The sequence below is a fragment of the Pantherophis guttatus genome, chromosome 10, assembly GCF_059756535.1.
Source record: "Pantherophis guttatus breed Tessera chromosome 10, ASM5975653v1, whole genome shotgun sequence".
Classification (NCBI taxonomy): Eukaryota; Metazoa; Chordata; class Lepidosauria; order Squamata; family Colubridae; genus Pantherophis; species Pantherophis guttatus.
In genome coordinates, this window is record NC_142072.1 from 5,748,615 (window position 1) to 5,768,108 (window position 19,494).

General features: G+C 44.9%; 3 protein-coding genes across 3 annotated transcripts; 2 read left to right on the forward strand and 1 right to left on the reverse strand.

Annotated features, from left to right (window-relative positions):
* Window positions 1–782: 782 nt before the first annotated feature.
* On the forward strand, window positions 783–5,656 carry ZNF576 (zinc finger protein 576). Its single transcript, XM_034437966.3, has 2 exons — window positions 783–2,005; window positions 3,081–5,656. Exons 1-2 carry the CDS (start codon window positions 1,618–1,620, stop codon window positions 3,599–3,601), a joined length of 909 nt encoding a protein of 302 aa, XP_034293857.2. The 5' UTR covers window positions 783–1,617; the 3' UTR covers window positions 3,602–5,656.
* A 1,034-nt stretch (window positions 5,657–6,690) lies between these two features.
* Window positions 6,691–13,047, reverse strand: LOC117677640 (interferon-gamma-inducible GTPase 10-like). The gene is made up of 3 exons (XM_034437959.3): window positions 12,789–13,047; window positions 10,175–10,876; window positions 6,691–8,826 (listed from the first exon to the last, which is right to left on the reverse strand). Exons 2-3 carry the CDS (start codon window positions 10,867–10,869, stop codon window positions 7,662–7,664), a joined length of 1,860 nt encoding a protein of 619 aa, XP_034293850.2. The 5' UTR covers window positions 10,870–10,876; window positions 12,789–13,047; the 3' UTR covers window positions 6,691–7,661.
* On the forward strand, window positions 12,923–18,636 carry LOC117677642 (interferon-inducible GTPase 5-like). Its single transcript, XM_034437961.3, has 3 exons — window positions 12,923–13,255; window positions 15,104–15,746; window positions 16,533–18,636. The coding sequence occupies exons 2-3, from the start codon at window positions 15,154–15,156 to the stop codon at window positions 17,734–17,736; spliced, it is 1,797 nt and encodes a 598-aa protein (XP_034293852.2). The 5' UTR covers window positions 12,923–13,255; window positions 15,104–15,153; the 3' UTR covers window positions 17,737–18,636.
* The last annotated feature ends 858 nt before the right edge of the window (window positions 18,637–19,494 follow it).

A 19,494-nucleotide genomic window follows, 5' to 3' on the forward strand; every position in this document is an offset into this window, starting at 1 on the left:
GCAGCTCCGGCCTGGCCTAGCTGTGGGGCGGCAGAGGGCCTCGTCTCGGGCTTGAGGCCTCCACCTCAAGGGAATCTCCAACCTTGGCCTCTTTAAGACTTGTGGACTTCAACTCCCAGAGTTCCTTTGCCAGCAACTGTCATCTCTGTCCCTCAGCGGCTCCTCAGCCTCAACTAAGCTCCCGTTTCATGCTGAATAAACTAAATTATCAATGTATCTTAAATAGAAAACTCTTTCGATATATATATATATAAAACTCCAAAAGCATTTTATTAAAATAAATTTGATTTAAAAAAAATCCGATTTAAATTTTTTTAAAAAATCCGATTTAAATTTTTTTAAAAAATCCGATTTAAATTAAAAAAAAAATCCGATTTAAATTAAATCCAATTTTTAATTTAAAAAAAAAATCCCAGTTTTTATCCACCCTGGTGGCTAATGGCTTTCATCCTGTGCTAGATCTTGGGTGAGAGCCTGCTGTACTAATCCTTACCATTCTTGCTTTTTGTTAGTTGGTCAAACTTTGCGGGCAAGGAGTTTCGAAATATCCTGTCTCGAACGGATTTCTGCCCGCAGTATTTGCTTTGCTTATGAATAGAGCCATCTAGATAGTTGGCTGCTTCTTTCAATTAAGCTCTTTATCTCCTTAAGTGCTGGCATCTGCTGTGGGCTCTTAAGAAAGACTTGGGGGGCGGCTTTCTGCCTCTAAAAACATGTTTTTCTTTAGAGAAATATAATCTGCCTTTTTAAAAATATTTCCCAAAATATTTCATTCTTCTGGGGGGTGGTGGGCTTCCCACAGTGGGAAAAACAACACATTTACCTTCTGGGTCTCATACGTTGACCTTGCTTGTTTTATTGACCCAAGAAGGTGTCGTAAAAATATCCCAATAAAGAGGAACACAGACAAACCACAAGCAATAAATCTTACTTTTAAGATTCAGAGGTTTATTTCATGAGCAATTTGGAAGATGAGTAGCCAACAGAAATGCAATTTCACAACAAAACGTACATTATTAAACCATTGCAATGGGGTCCAATGACACATAGCAGATCCTACAAGGACTGCTTTTGGGCAAAGGACACCATTCTCATTTCAAGCCACATTTCTTATACCTTTTTTACTGACATACGAATTCCATAGTTTTACTTCCTTGTTCTTTCTTACATTCTTACTGACTGTCACTCTCTGCAAATACCCGTGTACATTTGAAGCTCTCAGCCATTTGTTACTTTCAGTTCTGCATTTCCCACCTTTCATTCTTCCTGCTCTAAATATATCCGCACAAGTACCTACTTTGCAGAAAATGCAGCACACAAGTCAGCACATTAGAAATATGTTTGGTACATTTTGCAATTATGTTAGTTTAAAACTTTGGTTCAGTCCTAGATCTTATTACCAGCTACTTTCCAATGGATATATTTCTCTTCTCACAAAGGACTTAGAATAACTTCATTGTCACTTTAAATGTACACTAATTGGCATACATTAAAATGAAATTTGCTTTAAAATGAGAAAAGCGTTCTTCAAAGTTGCTGCCAAACTTCTTGTAAGAGAAAGGTGTGAATCCAAAGGATCTTAAAAGGGGTAGGCTGTCCTTGGGCTGGAGCTGAATTATGCAGGGAGAAAAACTGGGAAATGTGGATATTTGGGGGCTAGAATTAGCACAGTTTCCTCTTATTGACCTGAAGGCAGAGGGAGATGAAGTCCAACATGCTTTTAGAAGTCACCGTTTGTGGTGTGGTGTGAACTGGATGGGCCTGGATGTTTTTGCTCACTGCTTGATTTCGTTGTTACAGGAAACGATGGCTGAATCTTCTGCAATTGGCAAGTTAACATTGCCTGAACCATTCCTTAAAAAGGTGTCAAACTGTAACAGCGGTGTGTCACCGTCCCAGAAGCATCTCTCAGCCTTTAAACCCGAACCTCTCTGGATAGATGGAAACCCTGCAATAATGCCGGCAGAGAGCAAGGACAAAGAATGGACTAGAAATACTGCCATTTGTGAGTGTTGAGTCTGGTCCTTGATTTCAGAGGATTTCTAGGGGGTTATAGTTACATTAAGAGAAGGGTGTCATGGAGATGGACCTCTTGCCTCAAATCAGTAGGCTGTAGTTTGATCCTAGGTAGCAGCAGATATTTCTCTTTCTGGGCACAGAGAAAATATCTGCTGTGAACTCTGCATAGGCATCAGGCAGGGCATCCAGCCAGTAAATGCTTAGCTCCATTCAATCTCCCTTCTCCACCCCGATGCAAAGGATTACAGGTTCTTTAAAGGAAAAAGAAAGTTACATTAAGAGAAACGGTGTAGTGGTTAAGGCAGGGGTGTCAAACGGATGTCCCCCGGACCGGATGCATCACATGCAGGCCATGCCCACCCCAGCTCCGCGAAGGGGAAAAAACATCGCAACACGTCACGTGATGTCAACATGACACAGCGATTTTGACATGCGTAAGCTAAGGCATCAGGCTAGAAATCAGAAGACTATGACTTCTAATTTGACTTGGGCACAAAGCAAGGTAGGCGACCTTGGGCCAGTCACTCTCTCAGCCCTAGAAAGCAAGCAATGGCAAAACATTTCTGAAATCTTGGCAAGAAAATTTCAACTTGTCCAGGCAGTTGCCAGGTGCCAGCATTGATTTGAAGACACACAGACACCTTAGTTACAAGTTAAGCAAATCACCGCATTTGTTCAGTGAATTACATGGTTGTTAAGCGAATCAGGCTTCCCCCATTGATTTGCTTGTCAGAAGCTACCTGGGAAGGTCACAAATGTAGATCACATGACCCAGGGATCTTACAACCATTGTAAACATGCTGGTTGCCAAGTGCCTGATTTTTTGATGACGTGACAGTTGCGTGAGGATGATCGTAAGAATCTGTTTTTCAGCGCCCCTTGTAATTTTTAATGCTAAACCAATGGCTGTAAATTGAGGACTTCCCTGTAGATTATTCAGTTGTTTCTTTGTTGTGTTGTCATACCGTCATACCATTGCTTGTCTTGCGATCTGTAGATTAGTTATCTGTACCTCAATAACCTTATACCCACTGCTGCCTCTCTTCCCTCTCCATTTCTAGATAGCCTGGGTACCAATCAGTGCTTTCACTGCCTGATTACCTTCCCTGACGAGAAATTCAAGGAACGGCATATGAAGCGAGAACATCCGGAGGACTTCGTTCAGGCCAATTTGCGGGATGCCCTGTTTCTCTGCTTCGTCTGTAACAAGGCTTTCAAGAGTTCCCAAGCGCTTATCGGCCACCAGCGAGGCCATGCCTCGCCCTCGCCCTCCGATTGCAGCGACTGCTTGCGCCCCCCCACCTTTGACTGTGCTGACTGCGGCCGCCGTTTTGATCAGCTGGCCAACTACCAGCATCACCGCCTAGGTCACATGGCCGGCCATAGCTTGCCTCATCAGTGCCCCGATTGCAGCAAAAGTTACCGGCAGCTTTCCATCCTGCGTCAGCACCAGGTTTTCCACCGGCCAACCCAGGTGGTGCTTCCCTCCCGACCCTATTCCTGCACAGAGTGTGGGGAGAGCTTCAGGCACGAGGCAGGCCTGCACGAGCATTACATCCAGCATGCTCGCGGGGAGCTCTAGCGCGGTAGCACTAGCCAATCCCTCTGCTTCCTGAACCTGGTTGGGGAATGGAAGGCCATGGGCATTGCTGTCTGGGATGGGGAGCCAGATTCCTTTTTGGGGGTGGAAATACAGGGCAAAATCTTTGTTCTTTGGAAGTGCTGCGGCTGCTTATGTTCCCCTTAGAACAGGGGTCAGCAACCTGCGACTCTGGAGCTGCATGCGGCTCTTTCACCCAACATACAAATGACCAAGAAAATAAAATATTTAGGGATTTGGCTTACTGCAAGATGTTCCTCAATTAAGGAGGACAATTACGATAAATTGCTACAACAAATCAAAAAAGACTTCGAAAATTGGAAAAACCTACAGATCTCGCTATTGGGGAGGATCGCCACGATTAAAGTGAATATTTTGCCAAAAATACTATTTCTCTTCCAAGTTATACCAGTAAAATTAGAGAAAAACTTTTTTGAAGCTTTAAATAAAATAGTTACCAAATTTATATGGCAGGGAAAAAGACTGAGAATTAGACTTAAATTACTATAAGACACAAAAGATAAAGGAGGAGTAGCACTCCCAGAATGGGAAATATATTATCAAGTCTCTTACATAACCTGGCTAAAAGAATGGAGAAAGTTAAGGGATAAAAGAACACTAGCAATTGAGGGAAATGATCTACAAGCGGGATGGCATGCATTCTTTTGGGATGAAAAACATAAAAATAGCTATTTTAGAAGATATATACTAAGGAATGCATTGCTACTAATTTGGTTAAAAATAAAAAAAACAGCATTACACAAGCATTAAAACATCCAAATTTAACTGAATGGGATAAGATAATAAGATATAGAGATATACTAAAAGAACAAGGAAATTTGAAATCGAAACAGGAATTGGAACATGATCTTAATAGAGGAATTAATTGGTGGACATACATGCAAATTTAGTCTAAATATAAAGAAGATACAAAATTATATGAAGTACAAAATGAGCAACATGAATTGGATAAAATTATAGAAAGGGACAGGAGAAATTAATTAGTAGGATATACAAATTTTTACTGCGATATAAAATGGAAGAGGAAGTAGTTAAAGATACAATGATCAAATGGGCAAAAAAATGTTAATCATACAATAGAATTGGAGAGATGGGAAACAATGTGGCAAATAAATACAAAATTAACTATGTCCGTGGCATACAAGGAAAACCAGTTGAAGATGTTCTACAGATGTTCCACCTTAGCAGCTCTTAAGGTGTGTGGGCTTCAGCTCGCAGAATTCCTCAGCCAGCCTATAAGTAGTCCTTGACTTAACAACAGTTGAACCCAAAATTTCTGTTGCTAAGCAAAACACTTGTTAAGTGAATTTTGCCACATTTTATGATCTTCCTTGCCATAGTTTGTGGCAAGAATCACAGCTGGGAAGGAAATCACTTGCAGGTGTTAAGTCAGTAAAAGGGTTGTTAAGTGAATCTGGCTTCCCCGTTGACTTTGTCAGAAGCTCACCAAAGGTGATCACATGACCCCAGGACAACCCCCCCCCTCTCCTTATACCTGTTCAGGAAATCCATCAGCGCAAGTAACCTTGTATTATAAAATGAAGGGACCCCGGAACTCTGCATCCTCACAAATCTACATTCTCTAGCATCTTTTTGGTCATTTAAAGTGGCGTCTGTCTTGAGATAGTCCTTGTGATGCTGAAAATGGTAAAAAGAACTTGAAATTGTTTTTGCAACGGTGTGAGTGAATCTTCTAGATCTTAAAATGTGCGAGATTGGCTCAGAATGAAGGAAACCCAAGCACTGTCAATTTGACCCCCATGCAGGACTGTTTCTACTGGATGCTCTTTGGATGCTCGAGGTGGAGAATTTTAGGGAAAAAGATCTTTTTAAACTGTGAAGTTGCTGTGGGTTTTGCATCATGTAAATGACACATTCTGCAGGCGAATTGTGATTTATACACGGACTTCTGTATCTTTTGAGGTTATGATCCCTGGCACTTTATTTTTCCTTTGATATTTTATTGTATAATGGACTATTTTAAAAAAGTAGGAAGAAAATAAAACAAAAGAATAACTCCTTGTTGGAAGCTGGCTGGGAAGTTTGCAAACGGCAATCGTTGAGACTTGGGGTGCACAATTGTTGCCAATGTGAACTGGTTGCTAGTCCCCCAAATTGTCATCATGGGGACATTGCAATCATATGTACAAGCACTGGTTGTAAATCGCTTTTTCCAGCCCTGTCATAACTTCAAACAGTAGCTATGTGAACGATCGTAAGTCAATAGTTATACAGTAATAGTCTTGACTTCCCATCTAATAGAGGAGGAAGATAGGATAAGTTGCTATATTAATTTCTACCCCAAGTACTGGATGTACCATATTTTTCGGAGTATAAGATGTACCTTAGTTTTTGGGGAGGAAAATGGAGGGGGGGGGGAATCTGCCTACCAGGTATTCATCTGGCTAGTCCAAGCACATTAATTCGCTCACTGGTTTTGAGGTTGGGGCTGGTTGGGGCTTTGCTTCTAAAGCACAGCTGAAAATCGGAGGGAGCAGCAATTAGAAAAGCAGGCAAAGCACGGAAGATCACTTTGCTCGCGTTGGGGCTGAAAAACAGCTTCAAAAGCACAGCTGATCCTCGGAGGGAGCTCCAGTGACTTAAAGCTGGCAAAGCGCGGAAGGGGTAAGAGAAGGCAGCAGCTGTTCCAGGTAGCCATTTTGGGCACCACGCGGGGTTACATTCAGAGTAGAAGACACCCAAATTTTCAGCCTCTTTTAGGAAGGAAAAAAGTGTGTCTTATACTCTGAAAAATACGGTAGTTGTCAATTACCAAATAGACAATTTTGTCATCCAAATGAGATTCTCCCCCAGCACCGGGTAGTCACAGAAACCACAATGCCCTTGCATCACTCTGAATACAATTTGCTTCAGGCAGGCTGGACAAATATTTGGTAAGGGAATTTGGACTTTGGATCCCGCACTGCCTGGCAAATCAAATTAAGATAAACAATAATAATAAAAAAAAAAATTAGGCAAAGCCTGACTGAGGGTGAAGATTTTGGAAACCCAGTGAGTTGCATACTATAAACAAGGATGATGTTTGAAACAAGATTGTACAACTATTTTAATTGGTCATGCAGCAAATTACAAACAGGCAACCGTTTTCAATTAACTTGTGGCATGGTTAAATGTACAGCATGTAGAACTTTTCATTGCAGTTTGCATTGTGCAGGCAATCTACCCCTGACCAATGTTTTTAATAACTGTGTAACTTGACCTACTTCCAGGATAAACAAATTTAAACAATGACTCTTACAATCGACAGAATTTGAATTCTCCTGGACAGAAAACAGCTCTCTTTTTAAGCATGTGTACATCTGGGGAATTCAAAGAGGTTTTAGGCACAGGATGCGCTTTCCTGAACAGGCCAAACTGTGTGAAGCCTGTAGTAGAATGAGATGTGTTTGCTCTTTTTCCCTCCCCACAGAAAAATAAACTAGCTTCCCACTATATAAGACCAGTATTGTAAGCCAGGATCCTAGCGAGTAAGCAAGCATTTGATTTCTCGTAATAATAGGAATTGCTTCATACAAAGAACGTTGATTTCTCTGTAATAATAAGGAACTGCTTCGTGTAAAGAACGACTCACCAGTATCTTCTCAACTGTACCAAACTTTTAAGATGTGTGGACTTCCAACTCCCAGAATTCCCCAGCCAACCATGGTGGCTGGGGACTTCTGGGAACTGAAGTCCACACATTTTAAAAGCTGTCAAGGTTGAGAGACACTACAATGTGTGAATGAGCACTGCAAAGGGGTACAGGCTTAGTTAGCACTGACTTTCCATTTCTTTAAGTTTCTACAGCCAAATCTTGCTTGGGTCCTTCCAAAAAAACACCATCATCGCCGCCACCACCACAGGACACTATGCCAAGCAATCTTTGCTCTCGCCTCATGGTGTCCTATCGCAGGGACGCTTCCGTGACTTTTCCTCTCCGCTGCTTTTAAAGTGGGGCAAAGAGGTTGTTGGCCCTTCCTCTCTCCCTCCACTTTCCCCAAATCAATCTATCCCACCACCTCTAGTCCTTCGAGAAGGCTGCCAGTAGCAGCCTCTCTGCATCCCCGGACAGTTCCATGACAGCTTGTTTCAGCAGGTTGTAAACCTTCTCCACCGAGATCGTGGCCTCCACTTCGCCTCCTCGGCCCCAGTAGGGCATGTAGCTCCATGCCCAGTTGCTCCACGAGGGAGACTTAACTATGAGGGTGAGCACCTCGGTGGGTTCCATTGCCTGGGCAAAACGACTTTGGATCTGTTCCTGAAGCCGGTCGGCTACTTTGCCAGTACACCGGGCCGTGTTCGCGACGGACGTTTCATTCAGACCAAGGTGGATGCAGAAGCTGGCGATGATGGCCAGGAGCTTCTCAACCACGGTCTCATTGAGATTGTCCACAGAGGAGAGGCCAACTTGCAAGGTCTTCCCCCACACGTCTTTCATCAACACTTTGCTCTTGAGCCTCACCAGCTGGGAGAAGACGGTCGGGATCGCTCTCCTCAATGCCTTCCTCTTCAACTCGGAAGCCTGTTTCTGGAGCTCTTCCCGAAGGAGAGGGAGGTCGTAGGCTTCAGCCATGAAGGAAGAGACCAAGAAGACCGGACAGTCAACGCCATCGTTCTTCAGAGCTTCTACGCAGTTCTTCCGGATCTGTTCCTGAAGTTTCTCCTTCAACATGGGTTGGTTTTCAGCTTGGGCCTCCACGTCTACGTCTATCTTGTTCCTCACAAAGAAAGACTGTTTCCCTTCCGAAGCAATAATTTTGGCCAGACAGCTGTGGATGTGCTTGTAGCGCTCCGAGGCCACCAGCAGGAAGGCGCTATAGCGGCTGAGGTCCAGGCGCTTCACATCACCCTCCATCAATCCCACTCCGGGCAAATCCCAAAGGAACATGTTAGGGACGGATGGGAATGGGTAGGCTGTGACTGTCCTGGTGGTCTCGGCCACTCCGGTTGGGGCCGCCCCTGTCTCTTCAGAGCCTACTCTTCTCAGCGCATTGATCAGGGAGGAGTTTCCCGAGCCTGTTTCCCCAATCACAGCTACATTCAGATGGATTTGCGTGGGTTTGGCCAGCATACCCTGGATTACCACTGGGACTTCAGCCAAGCTGTTGAACTTGCAAATTTCAAATAGCTCCTTGACTATCTTTTGACTCACTGCGTGGAAGTCCTTCAGATTTCCCTCATGGTGCCTAGGAAGAACCAAAAGCAGAAATATACTGTAAGCATAATACATTGTCTTCCTAAAGTCATTAGTTGCAGTTACTACACTGGGCATGTCCAATAATAATGTCCCTGCTATCAGAGGACTTTTCTCCCCTTTTGATGCTTGTCATTCTTTAATTTTAATTTTTTAAACCCTAATTTAATTCTAACATTATTTTAATACATTTTTATTGGTCATATTATACTGTACACCACCCAGAGCCCCTCTATGAGGGAGAGGGGTGGTTTAGAAATACGAAACATAAATAAATATAAATAATCTGGAAGATTTTGCAGGAATGTTTTAAATTGCCATATAGAGATAGACCTTGCTTATCAACAGTCTCAATCAGCAACAGTCTGAAGTTACAATGGTGGTGGAAAATAACTTTATGATCCATGCCTTTGCAGTGCTCCTTAGTCTTGTGATTGCTATTAAAAGTAATACATTGTCCTATGCTTGACCTGTTGTTGTTTTTCCCCTTGCAGAGCAGGAAGATTGGAGGGAAAGGGATTATAAGAGACTAAGCAAATACAAAATGGTGAATATGATTGTGTAGCGTGCTTGTGGCTTCCAGTCCTGAGTATGCTTGGGGCTACTGGCAGCACTGCATTCCTTTAGATCAGGGGTGAAATCTACTTACCTTCCTTACCGGTTTGGAAGTGTGCGCACATCACATGTGCAGTAAAAAACACATTACTTCCTGGTTAAAACCAGGAAGTAATGACACCCAGATGGGGGGTGGAGCTTTGCTCCGCCATTGCTACTGGATCGCCGAACCACCGGCCAAGATCGCTACCGGATCAGATGATCCGGTCCGATCCGGGAGCATTTCACCCCTGCTTGAGATGTATATTTCTCAATTGTATGTCTGCCTAATCGCTTGTAATCCCTAATTATTCCATCACCAGGAGAAGCATACCAAAGGGCAAGGGACCAGGGGAAAAAGAAAACATAACCACAGTCCCATAATTTCCCTCTTAGCAACCTTAATAGTTCACTTAATAACAGCTGCCAGTCCCAATTTTGGTTCCTAAGCAAGGATTGTAAAGAAAGTCAGCGTGTGAAAGTTTTATGCTAAATTATAGGAATTTTTTTCAACTTTCCTCGATAGTGTTCTGTTTTAGCATGTTTATAGAAAACAACTAAGAAAACAACATATAGAAAACAACTAAGGAAAAATGACATTAACTCGACAGGCTAATGTAAAAGGACAGAATGGCATTGTACGGAGATGCAAGAGCTGGACAACCTCTTCTTTTCCAGTCCTGGCAGAAAAGTCAAAATGTTCTGATCTAAGTCAGACCCCTACTTTACCCCCCCTCCCCCTTTACCTTTTCAAGTTGAGCACTTCTCCTTCCAAAGTATCCTCGAACCAAGCAAAATCGTATCTCTCGGTCTGCAGCCCAGACACCAGGAAGATCTTCTTGGCCTCCAACCCATCCTTGGTCAAGGTCTCGGATAATTCCTTCCGGATCTGGTTCATCTGCTCTGCAGGATTGTATCTGTATTGAAGGCGCCTTGCAGCTGTGTGCAAATCCAGGTCGATCTTGGTGCGAACCACGAAGAAAGCTTTCTTCTTCTGCTTGATCGCCTTAAGGACTTGTAGGTGAATGTCTCTGAAGCCCCCGGTTCCTACCACCATCACAAAGCAGCTGAACTGCTGTAGGTCACCCAGCTTCTTGAGATAGGCAGCCGGTTTCTCGGAGGCCTCAAAGCCGGGTAGATCGTGCAAGATGAGGTGAGGGAAGGTGGGATGAACGTGGGCCTCTGCAGAGAGCGTGGGCTGTTGAGCTTCCCGGAAGTAAGCATAAAGGTTTGTCACTGTCCGGGGCTTGCTCAGGAGAGCCTCAACCAGCATGGTCACCCCCGCACGGTGCTCTCCTAGGATCCCAACCTGGACCTTGAAGGAATTCAAAAAATCCAGCAGTTCCTGGATTTGAGAGGCAGCTGCGACGGAGTTCTGGGCCAGATATTGAGCCTTGCGGTTCCTCAACTGTGCTTCGTCTAAATAGGGAAAGCTGGCCATGGCTGAGCTGCAGGAAGAGAAGAGAGGAGGTGAGTATTGGCCCCGGCAGGAACCTTCTGGTGAGAATCAAGGCTTCACACAACCACAGATTGCAGGTGTTTCTCAACTAATTGATGATGGGTGGACTCCAACTCCCAGAATTCCCTAGCCAGCATGGGGAATTCTGGGAGTTGAAGTCCACAAATCTTAAAAAGTTGCCAATGACACAACGATGCTCCGGCCCCATCTCTGCTTTCCTACGACTGCCCTGCGCAGCAGGCCTTCCGGCATCACAAGTGTCACAAGCAGAGGAAAAAAATCCATCCCTGCAACTTTTTAGGATTTCTGCCTGGTTCCCTGCTGGCTTTCAGGTTGGGAGATGAGACCTGGCAACACACTTCCATCAAAAGCCACTGGACAAGCTGGATCGGTGTGGGGTGCGGCAGAAAAATATTAATATTTTTTTAGTATTTTTAATATTCAGAGTTTAAATTTGTTTTAAATTGATTGGGTTTTAAACCTGTCTGGGCCAAACTATTTAAATTTGATTTTATCTCTGCTTTTTAAATTTTGTATGTATGTATTTTATTGTTGGCTGTTCACCGCTCTGAGTCCTTCGGGAGTAGGGCTGTATATAAATCAAATAAAAGTAAAGTAAAGTAAAAAGGGGGACCCCCCCCCAGTAGACGGAGCTTTTTTATTTATTTATTTATTTTTATTTGATTTATATGCCGCCCTTCTCCGGAGACTCAGGGCGGCTTACAGTGCGTTAAGCAATAGCCTTCATACTTTTGTATATTTATACAAAGTCAGCTTATTGCCCCCACAAACTGGGTCCTCATTTCACCTACCTTAGAAAGGATGGAAGGCTGAGTCAACCTTGAGCCTTGGAGAGATTCGAACCAGCAGTAAATTGCAGGCAGCTGTGTTAATAACAGGGTGCTTTAAACCACTGTAGTACCAAGGCTCTTGCTTAAAAGAAGTTCTCCCTTGAGAGGGGTTCAAAGACCCTCCTGCTCCAGACCCTGCTTTAATGTAATGAAGCGGGCTCTGATAGATGACCACTGGATAACTTTCTATTCACTCTATTCTAATAAGCAATGCATCCGGTTGGAAAAAGTACAAACTCAGCCAAAATCCTTTTGGTTCCTCTAGGAGGCCTCTAAGTTGTCAGAAGAAAGGAACATTCTAATGACATACAGCTTAAAGGTTGGTTAGGTCAAGGGGATCCACATGAGTTAAAAGTTGTCTATCGTCAAAAGATGATTTGAATCTATGCTTCAGTAACTTTTTAGAAGAATTATTATAACTGTTCTGCAAACTCAGTAATTAGGAAATGTCAATTAAAAATGACAAATGTATATGACCATATGAACTGCTGAGTTAACAGAATCCTTTGTCTAGAAGGGTATAAAACCATTGTACCTAATTTCTGTCTTTGTTCAACGCTTCATGTACAGAGCCTTGAACCTATTGCGCAATATATAAATTTGTCTCTGATTAACCCAAAAGTTGTGTTTGTCTTATTAAATCCACAACAGCTTTGTCTTTTGTCCCGTAGCCCCCTCCCACTCCCCTCCTTCCTTCTTCCCTCCCCGTTCTGCCCGGGATCGCCAGGAATCGAAAGCTACCGCCTCCCGACCGCGCCTTAGGGGGGGCTGCCATACCTCAGACGACCGTGAGGGGGCAGCAAAGAGATTAGGGAATAACGCCCATCCTTTGGGTCGCCCGCAGTTTTGCAGCTCACACCTGGCAGGTGGTCCGCGGGGGCTTAGCAAGACTTTTTGCCCGTTGTTGTAGTTGTTTTTTTTGGGGGGGGGGTCGGGGATTTCCCCCCCCCCGCCTCTGCCTTTCCAGGTGAACCCCCCCTCCCTCCCTGCAGCCCCCCCATCTCACCCCCTTGGCCACTTGCCCGGATTTGCAGGGCAGGAGCCGCTCACCTGTCCTCCCAAAGGGGATCCAGGCGCAGCTGGCGGAGAAGAGATCCTTGGCCAACAACAAGCCCACGCGTGGGCAGTCTTTCCCCTCGGGCTGTGTGTGTGTGTGTGGGGGGGCTTTCCTCCCCTCCCCACTTCTTCCGCGCCGGGGAGCCTCCGACGCGCTTCCCGAGCGAACCGTGCGCGCGATCCAGAAGCCGCTTTTTGCAGCTTCCCTTCCCTTTCAGTCCTCCCCCGCGTCCGCCCCCGGTTCTTGTGTGCTCGCACCGCGGCGCCGCAAAACCGCCCCTTGTGACGCGCCCGGGGAGGAGGAGGAGGAGGAGGAGAGCCGAGAAAGCAAAGACCCCACCAGCCCGGGAGACCCCAGAAAGGGAGGGTCGGCTCTCTTGCCCAGGGAATCCGGATTGCGCTGCGCTGCGCTGGGCGCCCGACCTGCTCTCCGTCCTTCTTAAGGGGCGCCCGCCCTGCAGGTAGGTGGGGAGGAAGGGCGGTTGTTTGCAAACGGCCGGATGCAAAAGGGCTATTGGCCACTCCTTTCGTCCAACCTGGCTTGAGCCACCTAGGTTAAGCCTGGCTAGGTGGCTCCAGCCTGGCTAGGTGGCTCAGTGGCTAAGGCGCTGAGCTGGTCGATCCGAAAGATCGGCAGTTCGGCGGTTCAAATCCCTAGCATAGGTCTCCTGCTCGAGCAAAGGGGTTGGACTAGATGACCTCTAAAGTCCCTTCCAACTCTGTTACTGTTATAACCCCAACCGGAGTTGTTGATCGTCTTTCCGCAAGGCAGGATGGCTGAGCCGGCAGAACCTGGACAGCTCCCTTTTCAGCGCTTGGCAGCCCCAGAAACAAACCTCCGCCTTTCCAGCTTCCCCTCCCCACAACCCACGTTACAGAACAGGGTTTCTCTGACTTGGCAACTCTGAAGAGGACTTCAACTCCCAGAATTCCCCAGCGAAGCATGGAAGCCCGGAAGGAAAAAAATAAATAAAATCTGGCCTAGCTATTAAAACACCAGGCTAGAAACCAGGAATTCTAGTTTGATAGGAAAGCTGGGCCATTTATTTCGCCTACGGCGTATCATAGGTAGACTGGCAACATAAATGAACGTTTCAACTAGATCAGGGGTGGGCAAATGTGGCCCTTTTACAACCTGTGGACTTCAACTCCCAGAATTCCTGAGACAGGCAAGGTATCTGTCTCAGGAATTCTGGGAGTTGAAGTCCACAGGTTGTAAAAGGGCCACACTTGCCCACCCCTGAACTAGATGAGTGGAACCCAATAAATAATAAAATAAAATAATAAAATAAAATGCAAAAAAAAAAAAAGTAAAATAAAATAAAATAATAAAAAACAAAATAAAAATAATAGAAAGTAATAGAAAATAATAAAATAAAATATAAAATATAAAGTAAAATAAACAATAAAATAAGATGAATATAAAATAAAATGAATAATAAAATATAAATAATAAAATAAAATAAATAGTAAAGTAAAATAAATAATAAAATAAAATATAAAACAAATAATAATATAAAATAAAACATAATAAAATAAAATATAAAATAAATAATAGTTTTTTTTAAAAAATAACAAAAAAATAAAATAACAAAAATAAAAGGTGAAGGGTGTGTAGCCAGTTCGCCCCCTTGTGGTGCACCCTGGATAGTGCAGACAGTGTGAACTAAAGGAACTAGCAACTGTTGGCAGCCAGACTACTCCCGTAGACTTTCCTGGCTTTCAAAATAAATGGCAATGAAACCTTGGGCCAATCTCCAGGAGACGTGAATTCTAGTCTTACCACAGGCGTGAAAGCCGAGTGGGGGACTTTTGGCAAGTCATTCTGTCTCAGCAAAACCCAGTATGTAGAGGAGTTGTGGGGAAAACAGGAGGAGGAAGGGGTATCAGGTATGTTTGTCACCTTGATTTATTTGCAAAAACAGAAGAAACAAGATAAAATCTTTTCTAAAAACCCCTGATTTTTTTGTGGCCACGTCTTCCTTGCATCATGGCCTAATTTTGAAATGTTACATGATTTGTTGGACTTGCTGAGCAATGAAAAACAGAAGAAGCTTCAACAACAACAACAACAACAAAGAACAATAAGCGCTTTGTTGTAAGGGAGGTGAAAATGTACCCATCCCAACTTTTATGGGCATGCAGTGAAAAATTAAAGAAATTATGATGATCCTTGTCGTCCTCTTGGCCTGTGGCCAACTGTGTTCAATTCGATAATCGATATTTGCGACTGAGCGCTGCTTGAAATATTTATTAGCCAACTCTAGCTTAAAATCTCCCCCTCTGACCTTTTGTCTTTTTCTTTAAAGGTTTACAGCCTGCTCAGAAGAAAAGTTAATCTTTGTCAACACGTCCAAACATGTCCGTAAAGACCTCTCCAAATTCTACTCCGGGTTCCCCCGATTGCGGGGATGTTTCTATCATCTTCGTGGGGAAATCCGGCGTCGGGAAATCGGCTCTTCTTAATGCCGTACGACAGATGACTGAAGATGATGTCGGATCAGCCCCTGTGGGGGCTCCGGTGAAATCTGAAAAGCCCATCATGTACCCTGACCCGACTTTTGATAATTTACTGCTGTGGGAGCGGTCGATGGAGGGCAAAGGCCACGCGGATCAATGGATGAGAGAGGCCGACCTGATTGTGTTGGTGACCGACGACAGGTTCGAGGATTCTCACGGCCGCCTTGTGTTGGAGGCGCGGCAAGCTGGCAAAAAGGTTTATTTTGCGCGGACCAAGGCTGATCTGGAACTTCACACTCTCAAGCGGTTGATGGGGCAGCGTTACGATCGGTCAGAAGTCCTGCAGGCCCTCCGGGGGGCATGTACTGAATCCCTGGGGACCCTCCCTCTGGTGGATCCCTTTGTATACCTGATCTCTGCTTTTGAGCCTGGCGCCCTCGATTGCCCCCGGCTGCGGGAAGATTTGCTGAAGGACCTGCACCACTATGAAAGGTTGGTATGACAGCTTCGAAACGGAAAAGCGGAGTTGCTCTCGAACGAAGGCGAATAAAGGTAGCCCTCGACTTAACGACTACAGTTGAGCCACAATTGCTGTCGTTAAGTGAGTTTTTGCTCCGTTTTACGAGCTTTCTTTGCGCAGTTGAATCACTGCAGTTGATGAGTGACTTAACCCGGTGGTTAAGGGAATCTGGCTTCCCCATCGACTTTGCTTATCAGAAGGTCGCAAAAGCGGATCACATGACCCCCTTCCCCCCTGGGGACGCTGCAACGGTCATAAATATGAACCAGTTGCCCAGCATCTGAATTCTGATCACACGATCGTGGGGATGCTGCAAAGGTTGTCAGTTTGAAAAACGGACATAAGTCACTTTTTTCGGTGAGGTTGTAATTTTGAATGGTCTCTAAATGAATGGTTGTAAATTGAGGACGACCTGTATATGTGTCCCAGGATAATGTTTCAGGATTCAATCTGAGTCGGTCACCAGGACCGGAGGTTTTCTCTTGTGAGCTTTTGGACTCATGCTGGAGCCCATCGTCAAGGAACTTGTGATGACCCGGGGCATGACACAAAGGCAACACAGCCAGAGAACCGATATGAGCCCCTTTATTATCACCAACTGTGCCCCCAATGTCCCTTTCAACTCTCCGGCCTGGAGAGAGCTCTTCCACCAACCTGTAATAGTGGTTTACCTTTCTGGCATTGAACATAAACACGTGTTTTTAAATCCAGGTTCTCCATCCATGCCTTTTGACCATCCCTCTTATCTTTCCACACAGGGTGCAGAAGCCCACTCGCTTCGGCTTCGAAGAGCCCAGCGAAAAAGAGATTGCCGAGATCCAGGAAGCCTACGAACTTGGGGGTCTCTCCGAGGTGGTGACCCGAATCCAGTGCAGTTTGGAAAACATCTGGAATGCCCAGCTGGATATTGCGATCACAGGAGAATCAGGCGCCGGGAAATCCACCTTTGTTAACGTCCTGAGGGGCATGGGTGATGAAGAGGAAGGGGCGGCCGCAACGGGCGTGACAGAGACCACAATGAAGCCCACGCCATATCCTTATCCTGGGCACGCCAATGTCATCCTGTGGGATCTCCCCGGTATAGGAACGCCCAACTTCCAGGCCGATAAATACTTAGAAATGGTAGAGTTTTCCCGTTACGATTTCTTCATCATCCTGGCTTCCGAACGGTTTAAAGAAAACCACGTCCGTTTGGCCCAGGCCATTGTCCAACAGGGAAAGCAGTTCTACTTCGTACGCACCAAGATAGACAACGATTTGGAGGCTGAGCGGAGGAAGAAGAACCCACCCACGGAAGCCGAAGTTCTGGAGGTGATCAAAAAGGATTGCCAGAGCAAGCTTTCCAAAGCTGAGCTGAGCGATGCCAAGGTGTTCCTTCTCAGCAGTTTTTACCTCGACAAGTTTGACTTCCAGGCTTTTGAGGAAACTCTGGAGCAAGAACTGCCCACCCATAAGCAACAGGCTTTTCTCCTGTCTCTGCCCAACGTCTCCATGGTGATCATAGAGAAGAAGAAGAAGGTCCTTCAGCAGGAAATCTGGAAGGTGGCTTTGATTTCCAGCTTGGTAGCTGCTGTCCCTTTGCCGGGCCTGGCCTTCACCTGTGACGTATCCATTTTGCTCAAGAAGTTGTCCAGTTACCGGCAAGATTTTGGCCTCGATGCAGCATCTTTATCCCGTCTGGCTGAACGATCCGGGAAGTCCATGGAGGTCCTGAGAAAAGAAGTGCAGAGTTGTCTAGGCCGTAGCATCAACAAGGATTTGGTGATCAATTTGCTGGGAAAGGCCACCGGAACAGGCCTGATGGTGGCCAACCTTTTCCTCCATCGGTTCCCGATTTATGGCGCCCTGGCCTCTGGCGGTATCTCTTTTCATACCACCTATTCCATGTTGAGACAGTGCCTGGAAGAGCTGGCTGCGGACTCCCAACGCGTCCTTATGAAGGCCTGTGAAAGTCACGTCTGATGTGGCTTAAGACAGTTTACCCATCTGGTCCCCTCCAACTACAGGTCCCATCATTCTCAGCTGGTCCGGCTTTTGGCTGCAGTAGAAGGACTTCCCTTGTTCCCATGCCTGATCTTCCCTGGATGTCTTCTCTTGTCATGGAGGCTTCCTTCCTCTTAGCTTCTATCACTATAACAAGCTACTCAGCGCTGTGTGGCCTGAAAAATCTTGAGGACTAGGAACAAGCGTTTGCTTTGGCTTTGATGTTCTGGAGACAAGATTTAGACGAGCCACTTTGTCTAGAAAGATTCCATCGTCCTTACAGTTATTAATTATTTTAAATGTATTTGTTCCTCTCTTTTCTGGCATGGACATACTGAGTTTGAATGAAATTTAAGGTTTTTATGGCAAATTGCTGCCCTAGCCTTAGGATGATTAACCAGAAATGTGGAAGGAGGAGGGGAAAGGAGTGGAGTGATATCTAATCATATTTTCCAGAGTTAGATCCAAATGTAAGCCATAGAGCTGTCCAATGGGAAGGCTTAGTTGGAGCACAAGGTTGAATGTAAGATTCCCCTGTTGCTTTATTTATGATGACATTCCCTTGGCTGGCCACTAGAGGGAGGTGCTGTGTGTTTATTGGAATTAAAAAAAAACACAGGTCACATGGCTGGCTGAGGAATTCTGGGAATTGAAGTCCACACTTGAGGTTGCAAAACATTGATCTAGATTCTAGAATACAGGTTAAATTGCAATTGGTGTGTGTCTGTTGGAGGGGCGTGCGTGTGTGCGTGCATCAAATATATATAAAATCACATGCTGTGCAACGGATCAAACAAGATCTTTCCCCCTCTGTTTCTTCCCATGCTGTAGAAACATTTCCCAAATGCCATTAATAAAAAGATAGTAGAGAAATAACAATTATGTCTCAAATAATTCTTTGAAGTGCCATCCCATGTGGACATCCCTGGAACAGTTTAGTCGTGTCTCGTAGATCAGGGGTCTCCCACCTTGGCAACTTTAAGACTTGTGGACTTCAACTCCCAGAGTCACCCAGAGAACTCCACAAGTCTTTTAATTAATTAATTAATTAATAGAATAACAAAGGGACCTTGGAGATCTTCTAGTCCAGCTCTGTGCTCAAGCAAGAAAATACCATTTCAGACAAATGGTTGTCCAATGTCTTCTTAAAAACCTCCAATATTGGATCACCCACAACTTCTGGAGGCAAGTAGTTCCACTTGATTGTTCTGTCAGGAAATTTCTCCTTAGTTCTAGGCTGGTCTCTCCTTGATTAATTTCCATCCATTGCTTCTTGTCCTGCCTTCAGGGGCTTTGGAGAATAGATTGATACTTCAATCAAAACATTTCCTCCTCTGCATAGAAAACAAATATGATCTCCTCAGAATGAAAGTTTATCATAACACAGGAAATATTGTATATCTTTGGGCCTAGAAAGAAAGTCTTGAGAAAGTTAATTTTTTTTCCATTTTGCTCCTCGCACAAACATTTTCCTTGGATGGCTAGGTGGCTCAGTGGCTAAGACACTGAGCTTGTCGATCAGAAAGGTCCGCAGTTTGGCGGTTCGAATCCCTACTGTAGGTCTGCGTGAGCAGGGGGTTGGACTAGATGACCTACAATACTCTCCAATCATAGCATGACTCAAAGCAAGCTATAGTTAGAGTTCATTGCGGTCTGAACTTATGGAAGTTGTTTGGACTGGAACCTGGGACTTGTTATGACATCCTAATTCATAAAATTCTTCAGTTTGGTGGTGTT